Consider the following 24596-nt stretch of genomic DNA (forward strand, 5'->3'; position numbering starts at 1 on the left):
AAAGAAATCCCAGGGTTGATCTCCTTCAGAATGGACTGGTTGGATCTCCTTGCAGTCCAAGGGACCCTCAAGAGTCTTCTCCAACACCACAGTTCAAAAGCATCAATTCTTCGGCGCTCAGCCTTCTTCACAGTCCAACTCTCACATCCATACATGACCACTGGAAAAACCATAACCTTGACTAGACGGACCTTAGCTGGCAAAGTAATGTCTCTGCTTTTCAATACGGTATCTAGGTTGGTCAAAACTTTTCTTCCAAGGAGTAAGCATCTTTTAATTTCATGGCTGCAGTCACCATCTGCAGTGATTTTGGAGCCGAAAAAATAAAGTCTGACACTGTTTCTACTGTTTCACCATCTATTTCCCATGAAGTGATGGGACCGGATGCCATGATCTTAGTTTTCTGAATGTTGAGCTTTAAGCCAACTTTTTCACTCTCCTCTTTCACTTTCATCAAGAGGCTTTTTAGCTCCTCTTCACTTTCTGCCTTAAGGGTGGTGTCATCTGCATATCTGAAGTTATTAATATTTCTCCCGGCAATCTTGATTCCAGTTTGTGTTTCTTACAGTCCAGCGTTTCTCATGATGTACTCTGCATATAAGCTAAATAAGCAGGGTGACAATATATAACCTTGACGTACTCCTTTTACTATTTGGAACCAGTCTGTTGTTCCATGTCCAGTTCTAACTGTTGCTTCCTGACCTGCATACAGATTTCTCAAGAGGCAGGTTAGGTGGTCTGGTATTCCCATCTCTCTCAGAATTTTCCACAGTTTATTGTGATCCACACAGTCAAAGGCTTTGGCATAGTCAATAAAGCAGAAATAGATGTTTTTCTGGAACCCTCTTGCTTTTTCCATGATCCAGCGGATGTTGGCAATTTGATCTCTGGTTCCTCTGCCTTTTCTAAAACCAGCTTGAACATCTGGAATTTCATGGTTCACAGATTGCTGAAGCCTGGCTTGGAGAATTTTGAGCATTACTTTACCAGCATGTGAAATGAGTGCAATTGTGCGGTAGTTTGAGCATTCTTTGGCATTGCCTTTCTTAGGGATTGGAATGAAAACTGACCTTTTCCAGTCCTGTGGCCACTGCTGAGTTTTCCAAATTTGCTGGCATATTGAGTGCAGCACTTTCACAGCATCATCTTTCAGGATTTGAAACAGCTCCATTGGAATTCCATCACCTCCACTAGTTTTGTTCGTAGTGATGCTTTTAAGGCCCACTTGACTTCACATTCCAAGATGTCTGGCTCTAGATTAGTGATCACATCATCATGATTATCTGGGTCGTGAAGATCTTTTTTGTACAGTTCTTCCATGTATTCTTGCCACCTCTTCTTAATATCTTCTGCTTCTGTGAGGTCCAGACCATTTCTGTCCTTTATCGAGCCCATCTTTGCATGAAATGTTCCCTTGGCATCTCTAATTTTCTTGAAGAGATCTCTAGTCTTTCCCATTCTGTTGTTTTCTTCTATGTCTTTGCATTGATCACTGAGGAAGGCTTTCTCATCTCTTCTTGCTATTCTTTGGAACTCTGCATTCAGATGCTTATATCTTTCCTTTTCTCCTTTGCTTTTCACTTCTCTTCTTTTCACAGCTATTTGTAAGGCCTCCCCAGACAGCCATTTTGCTCTTTTGCATTTCTTTTCCATGGGGATGATCTTGATCCCTGTCTCCTGTACAATGTCATGAGCCTCCGTCCATAGTTTATCCAGCTCTCTATCTATCAGATCTAGTCCCTTAAATCTATTTCTCACTTCCAATGTATAATCATAAGGGATTTGATTTAGGTCATACCTGAATGGTCTAGTGGTTTCCCCTACTTTCTTCAATTTAAGTCTGAATTTGGCGATAAGGAGCCAGCCCCCCACTTAATGGCAAATAAACTGGGGAAAATGGAAGCAGTGACAGATTTCATTTTCTCAGGCTGCAAAATCACTATAGGCTTCCCAGGTGGCTCAGTGGTAAAGAATTCGCCCGCCAGGGCAGGAGACACAGGAGATGCGTGTTTGATCACTGAATTGAGAAGATCCCTTGGAGGAGGAAATGGAAACCCACTCCAGTATTCTTGCTGGGAAATCCAATGGACAGAGGAGTCTGGTGGGGTCTGTCCATGGAGTCGCAAAGAGTTGGACATGACTGAGCACGCACACAGAAAATCACTGCCGATGGTGACTCCAGCCACGAAATTAAAAGATCCTTGCTCCTTGGAAGGAAACTATGACAAACCTAGACAGCTTATTAAGAAACAGAGACATCACTTTGCCAACAAAGGTCCATATAATCAAAGCTATGTTTTTTCCAATAGTCATGTATGGTTGTGAGATTTGGACCACAAAGAAGGCCAAGCACCAAAGAATTGATGCTTTTGAACTGTGGTGCTGGACTCTTGAGAGTCCCTCCAGACTGCAAAGACATCACCGGTCAATCCTAAAGGAAATCAACCCTGAATGTTCATTGGAAGGACTGATGCTGAAGCTCAAGCTCTAATACTTAGGCTATCTAACAGGAAAAGCGACCCTGATGCTGGGAAAGATTGAGGGCAAAAGGAGAAGGCGGTGGCAGAGGATGGGACAATTAGATATCATCACGGATTCAATTCACTGACATAAATTTGAGCAAATTTGGGGAGATATTGGAGTATACAGGAACCTGGCATGCTGCAGTCCATGGGGTCACAAAAAAATGGATACAACTTATCGACTGAACAACAAAATAGGCTAAATATATGGCATTCTTGTGACCGAAGCCGGGACTCTACCTGTCACCTTTAATGAGAAATTATACTTTTATTATGGGGGGGGAAGGGTTGTTCCTGTCCGCCAAGAGCGGGTTTCGAACCCTCCGTCCCAGGCCTTGCGGGGTCTCCCCAGGTTCCCGTTTGGGGCTGGTGGGGGCAACCGAGGGCAACCGAGGACGTGCGTGCGTGCGTGCGTGCGTGCGTGGGAGCGGGAGAGCCCACAGGGCGGGCCGGCGGGGGGGGGCGCACGAGGCGCGGCGGGCGGGGCAGCGGGAGCGCACCGCCTCCTCGCGCCAGGCCCCCCCGCGCGCGCGCCGCGAGTGGTTCAGCCCGGCCCCCGGCTCATTGTGCTCGTCTCACGCCGGCCCAAGATGGCGGCGGCGCTGGAGGCCCCGGGCCTGTGACCACAAAGAGGGAGCCGGGGGCTGGACGGGAGCGCGGTGGCGGCGGCTGAGGCCCAGGCCAGGCCCCCTCCCCTCAGCCTCCCGCCCGCCCTCCTCCGGCCGTCCGCCCCGCCCCCGCCGGCGGGGCCCCGCCCCTCCCCCAACCGCCCGACTAGCATGGTGCGGCGGCCGCGCGCGCCGACATGGGGGAGAAGCTGGAGCTGAGGCTCAAGTCGCCCGTGGGGGCCGAGCCCGCCGTCTACCCGTGGCCGCTGCCGGTCTACGTGAGTGCCGCCCCGCTTTTCCCCAACCCCCTCTCCCCAGACCCTAGCCCCCTACTCCCCAGTGAGCTTGGTGGGGGGCCCACCGAGAAACGGAGCGACTCGAGCGCCCAACCTTCCCTGGGACCCCCCATTCCCGCCCCGCCGGATTCTCGGCGGCCGTTTCCAAGCCCCGCGCGCAGGGTGGGCAGCGGGGAACCCGGGCCGGCCGAGGGCGCAAACTGGGCCGCGGGGACCCTGCGCCTCCGAGGGGCGCCCGAGCCGGGCTGCCGTTGGTCCTGCGGGGCTGGGGACCCCCGTTCCCCGGGCCTGGACGGCCGGCGGGCTTGCCTTTCCGTACTTTATGATTTGACGTGTAGGGTTTCTCTTTGCTGGTAGTTTTTTCTTGGCGCTGTCACCGTGCTCAGCTTTTTTATTTTTGAGGACACTCTTTCCTCCTTTCCAGTTGTTAATTTTGTAGATTAGGCATTTGTCTAATTTTGAGGGGCAGGACTGGCTAGAGCTTTGGAAAGGAAGCGTCCTGTTCCTGGATCTTGAGTGGGTGGGCTGGCCGGACCCTTGGCAAGGACGCGTCATGTTCCCTAGTTTGAGTGGGTGGGCTGGCCGGACCCTTGGTAAGGAGGCGTCCTGTTCCCTAATTTGAGTGGGTGGGCTGGCCGGACCCTTGGAGGCGTCCTGTTCCCTGATCTTGTGTGGCCTTTGGAAAATGACAGGCCGAACGGAAATTTACACAGGCGTCCGGGTGATTCCAGACATGCAGGGCGCAGGGTGGGCGCCCCGGCTCCTGTCCCCGGTGGCGGCGTGGGTGCGCGTGTCCGTGCCCCAGCGACCGCGCTCGGGCTGGGCAGCGCGCCTTCGGGAGGGAAAGCACAGCGGGCGCGGTGGGCGGGCGCCTTTGGGGCGCCCTTTCGCGCGCTCGGCTTGCGGGGGGACCGGCCTCCACGGGACCCGGCGGGGAAGCCCGCGCGCCCCGCCCCTCGCGCGGGCTCCGTGTGTGTCAGTTTTTGGAAACTGTCGCGGCCAGGGGCGGGGTCGGGACGCTGGGACCGCCCAGGAGCCGACGTTGGCTCCTGGCCCTGGTGCTCCGCGGTTCTCCGAGGTCGGAGGCTTTCCAGCCCGCCGAGCGCACCGGCGCTTTCTATTTTTGCGCTTCCTGCGCCCGGAGGCGCGGCTGAGCCCGGGCTCTGGCTTTTCCGGTTGGGTAGCTCTGTGTCGCTCGCCCTGGCGTGCGGCCTGAGCAGTGGGCAGGGCGGGGAGACGATCCAGGGGACGTAAACTGAAAGTGGGGAGAACGTTCAAAACTCCAGTTGATCCAGCTGCCTCCCTCTCTGCCCCTCTTACTGCACTCGTCTTGTACCAGTACGTTGGCCCGTACATTTTTCAAAATGTAATATGTTTATTCTCAGTGGACATGAAGTGTGGTTCACTTGTAGCTCATAGTTCTAGAGTATTTGACAGATCATTGCAGTCAGGCAGCAGAACAATCCCATCAAACCATCTGCTGCCCTTTGGCATCAACTCGCCTCTCGCTTCCTGGCCACCAGTCTCATCTCAGTCTCTAAGGTTTTGGCTTTTATGGGAAGTCAAGTAAATGGGGTCAACAATGTGTAGCTTTTTGATTCGGGCTGCTTGGCTTAGCAAAATGTATGTGAGATTCATGCCCGTTGTTGAGGGCGTGAGTAGTCACTCCTTTTCCCTGCTATGCAGTTTTGAGAGATCAGGAATAGAGCTACTAAACAGCCCAGGGCAGGTGAACTTGGATTTTCACCTCACTTGGGGGAACACTCTGGGAGTCAGACTGGGGTCTGTGCTGAATGTCTGTTTAACAACATTCCTGCATGTTGGAAATTGGTATTTTGAGTATCAGGAGAATCTAGAAATCCACTGTGACCCAGCACTGAAGCACCTGAAACTAAGATGAAGGTTCATCTGGAGATGGTCCCATTGTTGCCATCACCATCTTATTTTCAGGGCGGAGCAAGGCCACAGAGGTCTGCTCAGTTCAGTTCAGTTTCTTAGTCATGTCCGACTCTTTGTGACCCCATGAACTGCAGCATGCCAGGCCTCCCTGTCCATCACCAACTCCCGGAGTTTACTCAAACTCATGTCCATTGAGTTGGTAATGCCATCCAACCACCTCATCCTCTGTCGTCCCCTTCTCCTCCTGCCTTCAATCTTTCCAGGCATCAGGGTCTTTTCAAATGAGTCAGCTCTTCGCATCAGATAGCCAAAGTACTGGAGTTTCAGCTTCAACATCAGTCCTTCCAATGAATATTCAGGACTGATTTCCTTTAGGATGGACTGGTTGGATCTCCTTGCCATCCAAGGGACTCTCAAGAGTCTTCTCCAACACCACAATTCAAAAGCATCAATTCTTCAGCACTCAGCTCTCTTTATAATAAAGTCCAACTTTCACATCCATACATGACTACTGGAAAAACCATAGCCTTGACTAGACGGACTTTTGTTGGCAAAGTAATGTCTCTGCTTTTTAATATGCTGTCTAGGTTGGTCATAACTTTGCTTCCAAAGAGTAAGCATCTTTTAATTTCATGGCTGCGGTCACCATCTGCAGTGATTTGGGAGCCCCCAAAAATAAAAGTCTGCCACTGTTTCCTCATCTATTTGCCTTGAAGTGATGGGACCAGATGCCATGATCTTAGTTTTCTGAATGTTAAGCTTTAAGCCAACTTTTTCACTGTCCTCTTTCACTTTCATCAAGAGGCTCTTTAGGTCTTCTTCACTTTCTGCCATAAGGGTGGTGTCATCTGCATATCTGAGGTTATTGATATTTCTCCCGGCAATCTTGATTCCAGCTTGTGCTTCTTCCAGCCCAGTGTTTCTCATGATGTACTCTGAATATAAGTTAAATAAGTAGGATGACAATATACAGAGGTCTGTAACCTTTGCCAGTAAGACATCGTGTGTGTCCAGGTCCCAGCGGGAGCTGGCTTTCCAGTGGTGGGCGGGTCTGAACTAGAGAGTGTCTTTCTCTTGCTGGCAGGACCTTACTTGGCAGGGTTCAGGGTGTGTTGCCTGCCTGGCTGGGCACTCCATCTGAGGTCAGCAGCCATTCCTGGGGTGGCAGTCCCAAGACCAGGCAGTAGGTGGGGGCTGGGGCGTGCCATGGTCAGCAAGCTGCAACCTTCCTAAAGCAGTGCAGTGACGTCTGCTCCCCTCCCGTGTCCCCACTGGGAGATTTTGCTTTCTCACAGGAAGTGAGGGGGCAGAACTTTATTATAAGAGTTCATATTTAGTGATGACTAGATGATGAGTACGTTAAGAAAATGGGCCACTTCCAGGAGCATAGCCTTTCCAAAGGTCAGATTACTCATGTGACCACACATTGGAAATGACTGAGCTTGCTTGTTTGTTCATTCATTCATTCATCCCAGCACCTCCTGTATATCTCCAGTGTTCCAAGGGGAGCAGAGCACAGTACACAAGTGTTCTTGCTCTCAGGAATCTTATGAATGAGGAGGGTCGGTGGGCTGTCTGTAAACACAGAGGTGCAGTGGAGGTGTGTCCTGGGGATGAGGTCCTGGAGGGTGGGGCTGAGGGAGGGTGAGTGGCTTCTCCAAAGAGAGGGCACCCACAGGAGGAAGCGCAGACAGCCACAGTCTTCCACATGTGGAAATGTCCAGCCTCCGAAATGGGTTTTTGTGCAGTTGACAAATAAGAGGGCGTGGTGCAGGGCGAGTTTTGTTCCTTCTGTCGCAGAGTTCCCAGATGTCCACTCGCAGTTTATGGCAGCGTTGCTAAAGCAGGATGGCCCTTCTCTTGGTAGAAAACTGGGTCTCAGCTCAGGAGGGAGCAGGTGCCTGGTGGCTGGGCCGGAGGTTGCGAGGGCGGGCAGTAGTCCTTCCCCTCGGTGACTCACGGAGGCTGTGGGTGTGGAGCAGCCTCGGTGTGACTGTCCCTGCCTGCCTCCGCGAGCGCACGAGTCTCTGATGAATGCTGAGCCATCATGCCCCAGACTCGGCTGTGAGTAGTAGCTGAGGTGGGCGGCTGGCTGAGCCATCCCTCCCTATGACTCAGAAAATATTTTCTGCTCTGACCTCTTGTGTGCATGAGTGAGTGCTGACTAATCTGAGCTCAGGTGGAAGTCAGGTTAACCCTCTGACAGCTCTCCGTGGGTGAGGTGACCACTTTAGAGAGGATGGCGTCATTGGAAACGCCTGGTACCCCGCATGTGGCTCTCAGCTTCTGTACCCTGGTCCCTGACATCCAGGTGTCCCAGAGTAGGCAGGCCAAGTACTCTGTTCCTGGTGGAAGGAGCCAGCGGTGCTGGAACCTGGGGTATTCACTAGGGAGGAGGTGGCGGAGCTGTGGGCCACCTGCCCCCGTCTTCCTCTGGGAGCCCTGTCCTTTTCTTTTAAAGTTTTTGTTTTCAGATAATCATAGATTCTTGTACAGTTGTAAGAAATGAGACGGAGGCACCAAGTGTTCTCTTCTCCCAGCTTCTCCTGATGGTGACCCCTTTCGAAGCTGCACGACGATGTGATTCTTTCACTGGCCTGGGTTCACCAGGGTGCAGTGTTCCGGGGCCCTGCAGGGTGTGGCCGGCCGTGTCTGCCAGGGCCTGGGGCCTGGGCTCCGTGCTCGTCTCCCGAGAGGCCCCTCTTGCCCCTCATTCTCTCTTCTCAGTCAGTGCTCTCCCCAGTTTGCGCACCTGTCTTTCTACCGGGGGATAACAGTCCATTCTGTTCCTCTTGCTCAGGGCTGTGCCTGGGAGCCTCTTTGGCTCCTTCTCTGTCGTTTCAAGCTGTCCTGCCCTTCCCACCACCAGGTCTCCTGCCCCCGGCGCCTGTGGTGGTCCCGAGAATGTTCAGAGAGGACATGCCCGAGTCGGTCCGTGTCCTCTGCAGCCTCCCTCGCTGCCCACCTGCCTGACCTCCCCTCCCAACCAGCATTTCTCTTTTCTTCCCTTACTTTCTCCACCCATGGTCACTGTCTCAGTCCCTAGCCCAGGGGTGATTAGCCCTGGAGCAGTGTTCCTTGGCACCCCTGTGTTGGACAGGGCCCTCTTCCAGCCGAGGCACGGCCCTGTGAGCTGGGTGGGGAGGTCCGAGGCTCCAGCATCATTGTGTGTGACCCTGGATGGAGAAACTGTCTCTGCTGGGCTTCAGTTTGAATCCCCTGAGTTAGTTGTGGGGTCCGAGGCTGAGGCACGGAAGGTGCATTAGCCTTATGCAGGGGGATGGGCGGCCCCTGGTAGAGGAATACTACCTCTGGAACTGCTGCTTCTTTGCTCCTCAGCGATAGCAAGGGTCGGGGGGCTTGGAATGAGACTCCTCAGAAGGATTTCTCCATTGCATGGCGGTGTTGGACCTGTTCATAGTGGATTATGTTTTTCCTGGTCTGTGAGCGGCCCCCCGTGGTCTGCTCTGGGCTTGCCCTGGGACTGAGCCAGGCTCCCACCGAGGGGCAGGGCTGGGCCCACACCTGGTTTGGGTGCAGCCCAGGTGAAGAGGCAGGACATGGGAGGAGGGGCCTTGTCAGGTCTTGTGGTTTTTGTGTTTGTTTAATAACAGCTTTGTTCTAAGCTGTACACTTTTAGAAATTTTAGGGAGAGTGAGCCTATAATTTCAAGATACCTTAAAGAGCAAAATTTGAAGTGCCCTTCTTAGTAAATTTATGTAGAATCGAGTTTAAAACTCACCACCAGCAAATCATTTTCGTAGCCTATATGGCAACTGAACTTTCTATTTAATTTTTCAGCACTGCTTTATTGTAAGACATAGGTTGCAAAAGATAATAAGCTATTTGTATTGTAAGCTGAACAGAATGAGAATCATAGAGTAGATTTGCAGCAATTTCTTCTGAGGATAGAAGAAAAATAGACATTTCAACTGTGTCTTTAGATTCACAGTCAGGTTGATGGAAACAAATAGCCCCAGGTCATTCACCTTAAAACCTAAATAAAGAAACAAACAATTGGCCAACCAGAGGTATAGAATTGGTATAGAATTTAAAGGCTCAAGAGACAGTTACAGGTTAACCTGGGGTATCCTCTAACGCACATTAATGAAATCTCCTTTATGTGTGGTTGGGAAGATCCCCTGGAGGAGGAAATGGCAACCCACTCCAGTATTTTTGCCTGGAGCCTGACGGGCTACAGTCATAGGGTTGCAAAATGTCAGACACTACTGAGCAACTAATACTTTTTTACTTTTATTTTGTCCAGATAACATTCGTACCACACAGCTCACCTACCGCAGGTGTACAGTTTAACGGGTTTTACTGTACTGTATTACTGTATTCACAGAGTTGTGCAACCATCTTATCTAATTCCAGGACATTTCATCCCCTCAAAGGACCTGCATCCCCAGCCCCTAACCACCAGGAACCCACTCCCTGTGTCTGTGGATCGGCCTGCTCTGCACGTTTCCCATCAGTGGAGTCATAGCCTGTGTGTCCTTCTGTGTCTGCCTCTCTCACTGAGCATCGTGCTCTCAGGGTCTGCCCACGTGGTAGTGAGTGTCGGCTCTTCACCCCTTTGCAGGGCCAACTGATACTCCTGTGTGTGGAGGGACAAGTCGGTCTTGAGGCCCCTGGAGAGGCACTCCTTTGGCCTTGGTTCTGGGGTGGCTGGCACCAGGTACCCTGGTGGGGCATTGACAGTGACCCCTGCTGGGGGTGGGACAGTGCTGGCACGCTCAGAGCTACAGTGCTCAAGGTGAGGCTTGCCTGGACTTTCCAGACCTCGGGCTGGCAGCCATGCAGCCACTGGTTGCTCAGGGATCCTGGGTGAGTCCTTCTGCTGACTGGGCCCCTGGAAGGGCCTCCTGTCCTTCCTGACCCTTGCCCTCCTTTCCCATCACGGCCTTGGCCTTGGCCTCAGGCGAAGAGAGTTCTGGTGCTGAGCTTTTGATCATCCTCTTCTCCCATCACCCCAGAGTCCCTCCCCGACAGCCCCTCCATGTGGACCCCCACTGGCGCTACTCTGATCTGAAGACCTGTGGAGCGTGAGAAGTGGCCAGAGCTGAGAGGTTGTGAGAGCTTCCGAGTCATTCAGGTGGTCAGGGCAGCCACGGGAAGCTGGACAGGCCCTGCAGCAGCGTCACGAAGTTGGAGGAGGCATGTTGTCAACCATTCCCTCCTCTCTTTTTGGTGTTAGAGCTTAGGACAGCTTGAGTTCACCTCATCTCAGAGAAGACCACGCTCCAGGCCCCGTGTCTTCCCAGGGGCCCCTGCAGGCCCTGCAGGAGGAGGGGCCCTGGACGTGTCCTGGCTGCCTGGGGGTCCAGAGAGGGAGCGCGGTCCACAGCTGGGCACACTCCTGCCAGCTGGGCACACTCCTGCCACATGGTGGGCTTTTGCACATGGGCATTCATGGGGCCTTTCATGGTACTCCTTGTTTTGTAATCTCACGGTGATGACTGGAATCAAATGTTTCTGGTTGCTACTGCATCTTCCTCTGGCTCTCAGACTTGTTCTTGCAGGCCGTGCTTCCTGCATATCAGCCTAAACCCAGGGCGTGTATCCGTTATCTGTGGTGTGTAACGAAACAGCCTGACATTTCACAACTTGAATAACATACACTGGTGACCGCTCATGGTGTCTGAGGGCAGGAACCGAGAGCTGGCAGGCCAGGGAATCTGGTCAGGTGCCCACAGGAGGCTGCTGTAGATGCTTCATCCAAATGCTGATGGGGCCAGAATCGTGGCGCTCCACATGCTGCCTGAGACTCCCCAGTCCACGGGGCGAGTTCCCCTCAGAGTAAGCGTCTCAGCATTGGTGAAGAGGCCCAGGCCGTCCCCTTCATTCCGTGGCTGCCCCACAGCCCTGTGCACTGTTCATGTGAGCTTGTCTCTGAGTGGACCCTTCAGGACAGCGTGGCGTCGTCTCTGCCGTCTGTGCTGTGGGGGCCCGGGGATGCCTGCCAGGGCTGTGGGGACTTGACTTCCTGGATGTTGTTCACCTGTGAGCATCCCAGAGACTCAGGATTTTCCTGCTGAGGTTGGAGGTGCTTTTAACAGTATATCACATCTACTCCCAGACATTTTGTTGTTATTAGTTTGTTTTTGCCACCTCAGTGACTTGGGGGATCTTAGCTCCCCGATCAGGGATTGAACCCGGGCCCTCAGCAGTGAGAGTGTAGACACTGCCAAGGAATTCCCTGTTAATGGCATTATTGAGGTGTAATTCCTGCACCATGCAACTCATCTGCCCCGAACATGCTGTTCCCTGGTTTGTGCACTGGGTGCAGTCATCACTAGTACTAATTTTAGAACATTCCATCGCCCCCCGGAGAAACCCCATCTCCATCAACATTCCCCCCAGCCTCCTGCCCCAGCCTCTGACAACCAGGAACCCACTCCCTGTGTCTCTGGATCAGCCTGTTCTGCACATTTCCCATTTGTGGAATCACACCCTGTATGTCCCTCTGTGTCTGCTTCTCTTACTGAGCGTCGTGTTCTCAGGGTCCGTCCACATGGCAGTGAGTGTCAGGGCTTCTTTTCGAGGCCGAGTGATGCTCCCATGCATGGAGGGACGACACATTTGTTTATTCATTCACCTGTTGGTGGTTGTTTGGGTGATTTCCAGTTTGGGGCTGTGGTTGTATGTACTCACTTCTTTTGGGCAGACACCCAGAGAGGAATAGCTGTGTCAAGTGGGGCCTTTTTCACCTTTCGGGGAGCTACCAGCTGCCCCCACCATTCTGACGTTTGCCGTGAGGTGTTGGGGCCTGCCGCTCTCACCTGTGGTTCTTCCCGAAGGTGTTGGGTCAGCGGTGGTGATGCTGGGGGTCGAGCACCCCATGCCAGGAGACGCTGGTCTGCGGGGCTGTCCAGTGTTGGAGCTCACGCACTCCACCTCCCGCCCGTTTTGTCTAAGTGATAGGGGTTCATTGAATGTTTACTGCTCCATCCTTGGAGGAGTATTCCAAGGATGGAGGAAACAAAGTTGGAGGATATTCATGATAGAAGGTTGCTTTTGTCCTTTGCCTGAAAAACTAAGGCTTTGGACAAAAGGTCACATATTGCAATTCTGTTTACAAATGTCCAGAATAGGCAAGTGCATAGAGACAGAGAGTGGATTAGTGTTTTCAGGGGCTAGGGGGAGGCCTGTCTGCTGATGGGGTGCTGGAATGTTCTGGAACTAGACAGAGGTGCTGGTTGCACGACCCTGAATATACTGACTCCACCACATTGCACACTCAAAGCGGGGTCTGTTCTATGTGAGTTACACCTCAGTAGAGCTGCTGTTAAACACTGATGAGGCTAGGGCTATGAAAGTGGTTCTGGAGTGCTGAGTTGGGTGGGGCCCTGTCCTGCGACCTGCCCTCGTGGCTCTTGTCCATTATGAAGCCGGGAAACGGTGGCCTGGGCTGAGAAGGGCGGTTGCTGTCCCAGGCAGGGCTGGTGGCTCTGGGTCTCTTACCTCACTTCTGGTTTCAGCCCGCGCTTTTCACGGCCCTCCTCACCAAGGTTGGAGTGAAAGTGTGGCCTCAAGTTACAGACGTCCGTGCGCGCATGCTCACTTGTATTTTTTGGCCACACTGCACAGCATGTGAGATTTTGGTTCCCTGACCAGGGATTGAACCCACACCCCTTGCACTGGCAGCATGGAGTCTGAACCACTGGAAGGCCTCCCTTGGTTTCTGCGGGGTCTCCAGTTCACTGGTCACCGAGACTGCAGGGAGAGGCCAGAGCGACCTGTGATGTGCCCGCTGGGAAGAGCAGCTGGGAGGGCACTGCTGTGACCGGGCAGGATGATGGCTGCTCACCCACTCCTGGCAGTGACAGAACCCTTGTTTCCCATTTTACAGACGGAAGCCAAGGGTCAGGGACTCAGGCAGGCCTGCGGCTGCCCGGCTGCAAGAGTGCCCAGGAGAGCCTTGGGGAAGGAGGGTTGGAAGTTAGACTCCAGCCCAGCCCTTTCCCTTCTCTGCTGCCTTCCGGGTGCCCCCAAGGCCGGCGTGCCCCTTGTGGCAGGGACCCTAGTGCCATGGGTGGGGAAACAAGGTGGGAAGGCCTGGGGGCTAGAGGGCCTGCCTCCTCTGGTTGCCACCATCACCGAGGCTGGAGGGACGGCTCTAAACCCTGTCCCATTGTCTTTCAGGACAAACACCACGATGCTGCTCATGAAATCATCGAGACCATCAGGTGAGTGTAGCACCTGCTGGGGTGGGGCCTGGAGGTGGGGCCTCAGGTGGGCCCCCAGCGCCTAGCCGTGCACTCTGACTCTCACCTCAGGCTCCTGGCCCTTGCTTTCAGCCCCCACATGTCAGCCTCCCTGTTCCTCCATGCTGGTCCACCTCAGCGTCGTTACCATGGAGAACCCAGGGAAACTGTGACTGGGGTCAGGGATCAGGTACCTGAGTGTGACCCAGCACAGGGCCTGGTGCTTTGTGAGCTTCCTGTGGGCAGGCTTGGAACCCCCAGTGGCAGGTCCCCCGGCCCCTTCCCCTTCCCCTCATCACCTGCTTTCCTCTCTTGTCATGGGGGGTTGGGTTTGGGCCACTCCTCCGCATGTGAGCCTACCCCTTGTGAAGGGCAGGTGCCCGGCAGGCTGGCCTGGGCAGCTCCAGGAGGAGGGCCCTGCGGTATTCCTGGTGGGCGCCCTCCTCACCCTGGACCTGAGGGTTTGCGTTGGCCTCCGGAGTGACCAAGCCTCGGCGTTCCGTGACCACTCTCCTGGCTCTGGCACCTCCCTCGTGCTGTTATATCCTCTCAAATCTGCGGTGGCCAGGCTGGCAGTGCCCTGTGAAGGAGGCCTCGTCCTGCCCCTGGCAGCCAAGCGGCTCAGCCTCCTGAGCTCGTCTGCTTCACTCGGGGCCGAGCCAGGCCTCTGTGCAGGATTGCATCTCGCAGGGTGGGACTGACTGGGGTGGTGCTGAGAATGTGGGATCTACTTTCTTTAATGGTCTAGTCCACAAACCAGTTGGTTGGTGGAGTAGTGCTACGGCCGGCTTAGTTTAGTTTATTTTTAAAGAAGGCTGCCAGTTAGGAGGGGCTTTCCAGGTGGTTCAGTGTAAAGAATTTACCTGCCAGTGCAGGAGACGAGGGAAACGTGGGTTCATTCCCTGGGTCAGGAAGGTATCATGGAGGAGGAAATGGCACCCCACTCCAGTTTCTTGCCTGAAAAAATATCCAATGGACAGGGGAGCCTGGTGGGCTATAGTTCCTGGGATCACAAGAGGGTCGTACATGACAGCGACTAAGCACCCACACGTGTCAAAGTCGGTGAGGAAGGGAGGCCATGTGGTTATGCGAGGGGCTCCTAGCTGGCCAGCCTGGGTTCCCTCCCCCTTCCCTTGGGCCAGGTGAGTTCTGGGGGCGGGTTGGCCTGGTTGCCTGCTGCCTCCTGCAGGGAGGGCGTGTCCCTGTGGTGCAGGGCAGTAGGACGGGGTGCAGCTGGCCAGCCAGAACAGGTTCTCTGGAGCCTCCCGGTGGCCGGGTCCTATCCAGGTCTGGCGGGGCCCGTTCCCCATCCTCAAGTCTGCAGGCTATTTCAGTCCTTCCCTCTTGTCTCCACAGATGGCTTTTTCCCACTGGTAAAGATGGCAGTCACCTGTTTTGTTTCTTCTCTTATCTCTTCATCCTGGAGGATTTCTGACATGCCCAGAGATGGACAGTGTGTATGACGAGCCCACGTGCCCGTCACCCAGCCTAGCGTTTGTTTCACCTGTACCAGTGCCATGGGTGGGGAAACGAGGTGGGAAGGCCATCTACTTTCCTCTTTTGCCGTGTGTTTACTGGGACAGTCAAGGTGTGACTGAAGTACAGGAGGGAGACCCCCTGTTAGGAGCAAGCATGGTGGCCAGGGTGGATGTGTGGGTGCCCCTTGTACCTGTGTGAGAAGGAGTCACCCCTGTTTGCCTGGGTCCCCTGTTGGCCCCGTCCCTCCACTCCTGTCCCCGGGCAGCCCAGCCTGCTTTCTGTTGCTGTGGATTACTTTGCATTTTCTAGAATTTTACATTTAAAAAAATGTGTCAAAAGCTTTTCTTTCTTATTCCTGAGGAGTGCACCATTGGTGCACCCTTTCACCAGATGACGTACGTTTGGGTGGTTTCTGAGTTTTGGCAATTGTAAATAAAAGCTGTTGTAAACACCCCACGGAGGTCTTTGTGTGGACATGTCTTCCTTCATTCTGGGTAAATACCTGGGAATGAGGCTGCTGGATTGTGCTTGAAGGAAGACCGCCCCCTCCAAGCTGCAGGCAGCCATGCAGGACCGCTCCTGTGGCTCCCATGTTGGCAGGGCATGTTGACGGCGTTGTTTTTGCTGGCCTTTGGTGGTATCATTGTGGTTTTAATGAGAATTTTGTTAAGAATTATTGATGTTCATCATTTTTTGCCTGCTTTTAAAAAAACTGGTTGTTTTTTAACTATTGAATTTTGAGCATTCTTTGTCATTCTGGCTTATCCTTTATTAGGTATGTGTTTTGTGAATATTTTCTTTCAGTCTGTGGCTTGTCTCTTCACATTGATAAGAGTGTCTTTTAAAGAGCAAATATCTTAAATTTTGATAGAGGTCTAATTTATCAACTTTTTTCTTTTATAGTTTGCAGTTTTTTGCATGCTGAGATAATGTGTGCCTAACTTGAGGTCACAAAGATTTTCTGCCATGGTTTCTGGAAGTTTTATGGTTTAGGTTTTACATTTACATCTTTTTTTCCACTTTGAGTAAACTTTTACATGAGGTGCAGAGCATGGGTTGAGGCTTATTGCTTTGCATGTGGACATCCCATAGTTCCAGCAGCATTTGTTGATGAAATTGTCCTCTCTCTGTGGAATTTCCTTATCACCTTTGTGAAAGATGAGTTGACAGTGTATGAGGTGATTTGTTTCTCGAATCTCTTTCAGTGCCACTGACACATGGCTCTGTCCTTTGGGCAGCACCACAGCTTTACGGTGAGCTTTGGAATCACAGAAAGTCCTCCGTCATTGTTAGGTTAAAGAAAAAAAAAAGAGAGAAAAAGGCCATAACTTCTACAGTTTAATACTGAAATACTTATGGATGAAAATGTCATGTGTGGTCTGCTTTCAGATAGCATGGAGTGGGTGCAGAAAAGTGCTCTGAGCCCAGCAAGCGGCTTGTGGCGTCTGCATGCCTTGCCGTGGTGAGGTGTCTTCCAGGTTTCTTTCATGTAAAGTTACCGTTTCCCCTGTTTTTTTGAAAGTTATTTGTTAATTTTGGGCTCTGCTGGGTCTTCATTGCGGTGAGGGCTTTTTTCCTCTAGTTGTGGGGAATGGGGGAGTTCCCCTCCAGTTGCAGTGACAAGCTCCTCATTGCGGTGCCTCCTCTTGTTGCGGAGCATGGGCTGTAGGACTCCTCGGCTTCAGTGGTTGCGGCGCCTAGTCTGTGGGCACAGGCTCAGTAGTTGTGACGGATGGGCTCAGTTGCTCAGTGACATGTGGGAGCCTCCTAGATCAGGGAGCAAACCTTTGTCTCCTGCAGTGGCAGGCGAATTCTTCACCACTGAGCCACCAGGGAAGCTCCTGCTTTCCCCTTTTTAATTAATAAAAATCGTGGGGGAAATCCTTGGAGACTGTGCAGAGATCCTGTTTCTTCTTGGACTTTTGCAACTGATCATAGGATCCAGAAGTGAATCTCACTGCTGAGAACTAGTTACTAGGGCATTCGAAAGGCTGTTCTGTTTTGCTTTCTTCCCCTGCCCCGTTAGTCGTTGGAGCTTTTCTGGGAGGAAGGGCTGTTCCCCTGTAGGCACTGGTTTCATCCTGTGGGTCCTAACCCGCTTCTGCTGCACCTGCTTTGCTCCTCAGTCGTTCCTGTGCTGGCTGGGGGGCTCTCTAGATTTATGCCCCCGCCCCTTGACTTGACCCTGCCTGCTCCCAGCACAGCCTCACTATCTGGAGCCTCAAGATGCTCCACAGCCATCTTGAGTTTGCTGTGTCCTAGCCTGAGTCGGCCGCTTCCCCAGAGAGTTCTGGTCTCCTCCCCTGGAAAGGAGTTTGTGTTGCTTTTTAGAGATAAAGTTGTCTTCTCACTGAGTTGTAGGGATTCTTAACATATTGCGGCTATGAGTGTCCAGTGAGGTAGGCGTGACTGACCGCGGCTTTAATGGCATCTTGATGAAGTTTTAAACTTATCAACTCATTCTTGGATGGTTAGTTGTCTGAGGCATAGCCAGGAATCTTTACCTGCAGAGTCAGGCAGTTAGTCTCCTGTTTTTTGGGGAAAGGTCTGGGGTTTTAGGTTTTACATCCAGGTTTTAGGATCAGTTGTGAATTAATCTTCGTGTCTAATGTGGGTTTGTGTTTACGGGGGTCAAGATTCTTTTTTCCCGATCAATATTCAATCCTTCCAGCCTTATTGAAATATTCCTTTCCCCATCACATTGCCTTGGTGCTTTGGTCAAAAATCATTTGTTAGAGTTTAGTCTATTTCTGGATCCCATGTCCTGTGTGGTCGATCTGTCTGTTCACCTCTCTGCCAGTACCACACTCCTCCTGTTTTCTGTTGGCTGTGCATGGGCTCTGTTGGTGCAGCATGTGGACTTAGTTGCCCTGCGACATGTGGGATCTTAGTTCCCTGATCAGGGATCAGACTCTCGTCCCCTGCACTAGGTGAAGTCTTAACCACTGGACCACCAGGGAAATCCCACCGTCACACTCTTGGTTACTGTAGACTTACAGTACATCTCAAATCAAGGCGGTGTGGATTTTGCAACAGTGCTTTTCTAAAACAAACATATATGTATTATTTATTTGGCTGCGCTGAGTCTTACTTGCAGCATGAGGGATCTTCGATCTTCGTGGTGACATGCAGGATCTTAAGTTTCGGTATGTGGGATCTAGTTCCCCAACCAGGGCCCGAACCCCGGCCCCCCCAGCATTGGGAGCACAGTCTTAGCCACTGGACCACGAGGGAAGTCCCATTGCTGTTATTTTTAAAGGCTATTTTGGCTCTTCTAGATTCTCTGCCCTTGTATGTCAGTTTGAGAATTGGTTTGTCTGTTTCTCAAAAAAAACCCTAACTGAACCTTTTTAGAGGAATCACTTTGCAGTTTAGTTTGAGGAGGAGGTTTAACAATATTTAGTCTTACGTTTCTTGAGTGTTTTTTGTTTGTTTGTGTATTTATTTATGTTGCCTTTAATTTTTGTCAGCAATGTTTTGTTGTTTTCAGTGTAGAAGTCAAGATCATTCCTAGGTATTTATGTTTGAATGTTATTTTAAGTAACATATAAAACTTCTCTTGTTCTAAATTCTTTGTTGCTGGCGTTTGTAAGTACAGTTGACCTGTATCCTGTGACCTTGCTGAACCCACACGAGTTCTGGTAGCTTCTCCATAAACTCTCTAGGTTGGCCCATGTACTGAATTGTGTGGCATCCCTCCATGAGGAGGGATAGTTTTGCTTCTTCCTTCCTGGCCTTTGTGCTGTTGGTTGGTTTTTCCTGCCGTGTGAACGCTGTCCGGGCCCTGTGGTATAAGGCTGGAGGTCCCAGTCCTTCCCTGCCACTGGGGTGTGGATGCCCTCCCAAGGAAAGCAGATGTGCCGGAGAAGCGCTCGCCAGAGGTAGCGGTCTCTGCTCTGCAGGCCCTGTGAGGGGGAGAGACTGCTGACACGGGGACCGTGACTTGGGTTCCCTTGGGTCTGAGGGAGCTGGCACTGCCCAGCCAGCTCCGGGGACTGTGGGTGGGTCTCGCAGAGAGGGGAGCCAGACGCCTAATGTGGGAGCTCTGGCCACCCAGTGGCTAGGGCCAGTGTGTGTGTCAGAGGGTCCCCGGGGTGGGTGGGCACGCATGGTGAGAGAACTGCCCCTCCCTGCTTTCCAACCCTTGGCCTCCTTGGGCTCCCCTGGCAGAGCCCACAGCAGCGAAGGGACAGCAGCTCCTCCAGACCTCCCTGCCTCTCCATCAGGTGGCGGGTGGCTCTTTCCACTCCTGTTTCCTGAAAGTTTTTATTGTGAATGGAAACTGATTTCATCATGTGTTGAGACAGTTGTATGATTTTTTTTTTCTCCTTTATTCTCTCAGTGATGTGAATTACAGTGACTGGTTTTAGAGTGTTAAACAACCTTCTGTTCCTGGGATACACTCCATTGGAATACGATGTGTTGCTGACTTCGGCTTACTAACATTTCTAGAGGAGTTCTGTGTCTGTGTTTTTGAGGGATGCCAGTTTAGCAGCTGCATCTTTACAAGGCTTTGTCCTCTGGTTTTGGTCGTATGGCAGTGTTGGCCTCCCCAAGCTGGAAAGGGTCAGCGTCACCACTTCTCCAGCGAATGGCAGAGTTCGCCGCGAAGCTCTGTGGGCTGGGAGTCTCTGGGAGAAAGTCACGTCACATTCTGTGCTGGGTGTCCCACTGTTCAGGTGTTCGGCTTCTTGTGTCGGTTTGGGTAATTTGCATCTTTTAAGGAATTTGTCCACTTCTCCTAAGTTGTTGAGTTTATTGATATGCTTTTTTTCGTGATATCCCTTATTTTCCTTTTATTCTCTGTAAGCTCTGTCATGATGACTCGTCTTTCACAATTTTTCTCCAGATTGTATCAGGATCCAGTCAGGGTTCCACCTTGGGATCAGCAGATTCCCCCTCCATCTCTTTTTCCCCACTGCAGTATTTTTTGTTTTCACTTTTTGTGGGGGTGATCTCAGTCCCCGTCCAGGCACTGGACCCTGGCCCTCAACAGTTAAGGTGCCGAGTCCTAGCTGCTGGGCTGCCAGAGAAGTCCGGCGGCTGAAGAAACCCTGTTGTTTGTCTTGGGATTAGTTCATTCTTCGAATAATCGTTCCCTTTTATTTCTGGTCGACGCATTGCTTTTCAGACTCTGATTTAAGCTGATTGGTGTCCTAGACCCTGTAACACATTAAATCCATTGAGCTCCCAATGGCCAGCGTTGTTTAAACGCGAAGCAACATGAAACTTGTGTAATTTGTAAGGACAGCATCCTCCTAAGAACATGTCTTTACATTGTTTGTTTTGAAGTCACGCCCCCCTTCAATCTTTCACATTTTGAGATGAGTAGCCAGAATGTTTTGTTTTTGTATTTGCAGAATCAACAGTGTTTAAGAACAGCATTGAGAGTGGAACACAGAGCACTAATACTAGTTTCTTTTGCGTTTCAGATGGGTCTGTGAGGAAATCCCGGATCTCAAGCTCGCTATGGAGAATTACGTTTTAATTGACTACGATACCAAAAGGTAAGCGGAGTTGTGCTGGGGCTGCGTCTCCACCGGGACGGGCTCCGTGTGTGTGGACACAGGCTAAATTTAGACCTTCCTCGACACCGCAGGCTGATGGGAAGTTTCCTTTTAGACTTGGCCATAGCCAGCACGGAGTTATTTTGGTAGGAAATGTTTATCAAATATTGGCAGAGGCTGTCGGAGTGAGGACATAATTGGAAAGTGGGATCGGCGTGTGTAAAGCTGGAGTTGCTCTCCACTGCAGTGACTGCTGTCGCTGGCCTGGCTTCTGAAGCCTCGGCCCCCAGCTCCAGCCAGGTCTCATATGGTTTTGGCTGCTCCCTGCAGTTTCCTCAGGCACATCCTGGATCTCCTAGAAGAGTCCTGTGGGTGGGGAAGGGCGAGGCCGGGTCTGGAATGCCTGCCTGGAATTTCTTTTTGTTTTTCTTTGAGAGACTCTCCTGCCTCTTTCAGTTCTTGGCAGGCTCACTTTGATCACTCGCAGGCTGTGGGCCTAGGTGACTGCTCTTGACGGAGAAGGTGGCCCCAAGGTGCCTGTGAGCCCCTGTTCAGGCTGAGTGGTCTCACTCCTGTGTCGGGAGGACTTGCCTGACTCAGTCAGCCCTAGTCCCTTCCCCTCACTTCCCACCTCCTTCCGGTCCGATAATTGGTACAGGTGGCTGTTACGGGCTTAGGTGGCTGGGTGCACGCATCAGCCCTGACCCCACGGTGGGGGTGCCTGTGGACTCTAACCTTGAACGTCGGTCTCAAGATCCACATGGTTCACATTTCCTGGTGGTCAAGGGCCGAGTGCCTGGCTCAAGCAGTGGAGTGCTGAGAGGTGCTTCTGCTCCAAGGTGCTTGCGCGGGGGCAGGGAGGGGGAGTTTCGAAGCTCCTAAGCAGACTGAAAGGATTCCGGGCTGGTAGAGGGCAGGTGCAGTCTGATGGCAACTCTCCGCTCCCCGCAACCCAAGTGACCTTGGAGTCCTGCTCAGAGCAGGGGTGTGTGAGGGCAGGGCTGGCACAGTGGGGCCCAGGTGCCAGACTCCTCTGAGCCTCCATGTGTGTGCATTCTCCCAGGAGAAGGTATACCAGGGTGTAGTCAGGGGCTCTGACAGGGACATGGAAGCTGGAGCGCAAGGAAGGAATCTGGGAACTAGTGTGGGTTTTCTCCCTGAGGACAGCCAGACCGGAGTGTCGGCACTTGCCCTGGCTACCCGCTCCTGGCCTGTGTTACCAGGGTCCCTTTTGGGCTGGCACTGGGCTGGACTCCTCCCCTGAGCATACAGGTAGCTCCTCCAGAATGGGTTTCCCACCTCATCGTGTCAGCCTGCTCACAGCATATTAGAGCCGCATGTCCCCTCGCTGTCTGTCTGTGTGAGGTTTCACTGGCCTCGCCCACATCGGCTCTTTCCCATTATCGAGGTCTCTGGCTTTTCAGCTTCTGCTGCTGTTCTCGGAGATTGAACGTGTCATGTGGTTACGGGTCCATTTAGATCCCTTTGCTTCTGTTAGGAAAGGAAGTGCACTTAAGCTCTTGGGGTCCATCCAGGGCCCAGGGTCAAGGGGTCTTGATGCAGGTTGAGAGAGGCTGTGTGTGGGTGCCCCCCCATGTCTCTGCATACATCTCAGGGGTCCCTGGGCTCTTGGTGCTCACTGGGGAGCAGCTATCTTGCTGCCCAGAATGTGGGTGGCGTTAGGAGACACGCCCCAAGTGACCGCCCCCTCCTCTGTGCAGCACAGACGCCGGGGTAGACCCCTCATGCAGGGGCATCGGGTCGCTCATTGCCGGTACTGACTAACATGGATGCCCCAGATACCCTCTGGGAGAACCCAGGTTGGGGGCTTCCACTGAACACTCCCCCCTGGTGTGGGGAAAAGCTGGGTCGACGACTCCCTCGCCGAATTTCTGACGTGGACGCTTGTGTCTGGGCAAGTGTCAGCAGTTCACACTGTTGGGTAAATGGAAGCCACACCAGCAGGAAGGCGGATGCTGACCTCTGTCTGCAGGGTCGGGGTGTTGATTATCGTCCCCTCCCACCCGACTAGCAGTGCTGGGAGCCCTCCCTGCCTACAGTGGCCCTTGGCACCCAGCTGTCCCCCAGCCCTGGGGCAGCGGGACTTCCTGCATCTACAGGTGGGGGTGAGGCTGGCCTTGGTCTGCCTGCCTTGTTCTGCCTGCCTTGTTCTGTGAACAGCTGTGAAGCTCATTCCTCACCTGAGCCCTCAGGGCACAGTGAACTGAAGCTCTGCCCCATGGCCTCTGCCCCCTCCCCCGAGGCCTGGTGGCTTGTTCTGAGCCCAGCGGTGACCAGTGCCTTCCCTTGCTTGTTTTAGCTTTGAGAGTATGCAGAGGCTCTGTGACAAGTACAACCGGGCCATCGACAGCATCCACCAGCTGGTAGGTGGCCTTCACCCTCACCTCGGACCTGTGTCATCATCTCGGCCCCCTGAGCTGTGGTTCAGGCCCCCTCCTTGCCCATCAAGTCATGGTGTGGGGTCTGCAGTGTCCCAGGGTGTGGACCCTGTGGCCTGGGGCTGGAACTGTGTTGATGCAGATGGCTGGGGCTGAGCTGGCCAGTGGTCCCGGCCCTTGTGGATGCCCTGGGAGCCGTGCTGAGCCAGCTGGTAACAGGGAACCTTCCTGGGGCTTCTCCCCCATGGGTGCTCTGGGTGCCAGGACAGACCAGCTTGTGGGGAGAGCAGTGCCAGGGAGCTTGCTCTGCCCAGGTCCCAGCTGCACTTGCATGCACGCACAACCCGACATATCTATACCCACACACACTCTGTCTACACACATGCACGTAGGTTCACACCACTGGCACACACACGCAGGCTCACACACGCTCCTGCGCACTTGTGTCTCTGCTGGGTTGGGGCAGCGGGCTGGGTGGTGTGGCCCCGCAAACTGTGTGTGTGCCCTGTCGCAGTGGAAGGGCACCACACAGCCCATGAAGCTGAACACACGGCCGTCCACTGGGCTCCTGCGGCACATCCTGCAGCAGGTCTACAACCACTCGGTGACCGACCCTGAGAAGCTCAACAACTATGAGCCCTTCTCCCCAGAGGTGTATGGGGAGACCTCCTTCGACCTGGTCGCCCAGATGATCGATGAGATCAAGATGACCGAAGATGACCTGTTCGTGGACCTGGGCAGTGGTAGGTGGGGGCTCTTCCCCCCACCCCTTCCCCCACTCCTTGTGCTTGTAGGATGGCCGCCCCATGAGGAGAGGTTCCGGGGGCTGGGGCCAGGCGGGCGCCCGTGGGTGTGCCATGTTGCCTGAATGAAGAAGCCATAGGCCAAATTGTCCTGGTGGGACTGTGCAGGTGACAGGCTGCCCAAGGGGCTCCCTGGCGTGTGGTTGGGCTGCTCTGTCAGGAACCCCAAGCACAGCACTCTGGGGTCTTCACTGCCCCCCATAACCTACTCACAGACCCCAAGGTCCTGTCCCATATGGCATGGCCTCGCCACTTGAGAAGGGCCCTGCAGACAGACAGAGGTGGCTTCTCTGGTGGCATTGTCATTGGCTTAAACTCTTAAGTGTACAATTCATATTCTGATAAGCATGCACATGGTTGAAGGTCATTTCTAGAAAAGCCTGTAAAACTCCCCTGTGTGTCAGAAGGTTTATGATTTCTGAAAACTGCCAGCCTCCTCAGACCCCAGGTCCCCTAGCTTCTCCTGCCCCCCGGGAGGGACCCCATGTCCTCTCCCTGTTTACCCTGTGTTTCCGAATAGAGGCTTGTTTCCATCATTGGATTCTGTTCTGTTCAAAATGGGAAATCTTGGGGCTCCTGACACTTTATTTGAAGTGCACCTGGCCTGAGTTCAAGGAGGGACAGTCTCAGAAGCCTCCTTTGTCTGTGAGCTAGTACCCACAGATCCTGCCATGTCCTGTGGGCATGTGCTGTGCGGGGCCTCTTGCCACCACTCTGGGCCGCTCCCAACTCAGGTGGATGGTGGAGCATGGCTCATTGGTGGGGGGTGCTTCCTCCCAGGGGTCACTGTGCCTCAAAAAGCTGTGTCCGCGTGTGCACAGTGAATGCCCCGTGGAGCCGTGGACCATGGCAGGTCCCAGTTGGGTGGCCACT

General features: G+C 53.1%; 1 protein-coding gene across 11 annotated transcripts in view; it reads left to right on the forward strand.

The window, feature by feature from the left end:
• Positions 1–3088: 3088 nt before the first annotated feature.
• DOT1L (DOT1 like histone lysine methyltransferase) overlaps positions 3089–24596 on the forward strand; it is a 51165-nt gene continuing 29657 nt past the window's right edge. For 9 of the 11 annotated variants that reach the window (XM_042250226.1, XM_027969922.3, XM_027969929.3 and 6 more), the window contains exons 1-5: positions 3089–3408; positions 13474–13517; positions 20447–20521; positions 22842–22905; positions 23435–23663. In XM_042250226.1, the coding sequence (XP_042106160.1) occupies positions 3328–3408; positions 13474–13517; positions 20447–20521; positions 22842–22905; positions 23435–23663 (493 nt within the window). In that variant the 5' untranslated portion in view covers positions 3089–3327. Of the gene's footprint in view, positions 3409–13473; positions 13518–14891; positions 15070–20446; positions 20522–22841; positions 22906–23434; positions 23664–24596 lie in introns of all 11 variants that reach the window. The other 2 variants (XM_042250223.2, XM_027969927.3) reach the window with 2 other exon arrangements.

The sequence above is a fragment of the Ovis aries genome, chromosome 5 (assembly GCF_016772045.2).
Source record: "Ovis aries strain OAR_USU_Benz2616 breed Rambouillet chromosome 5, ARS-UI_Ramb_v3.0, whole genome shotgun sequence".
NCBI classification, from domain to species: domain Eukaryota; kingdom Metazoa; phylum Chordata; class Mammalia; order Artiodactyla; family Bovidae; genus Ovis; species Ovis aries.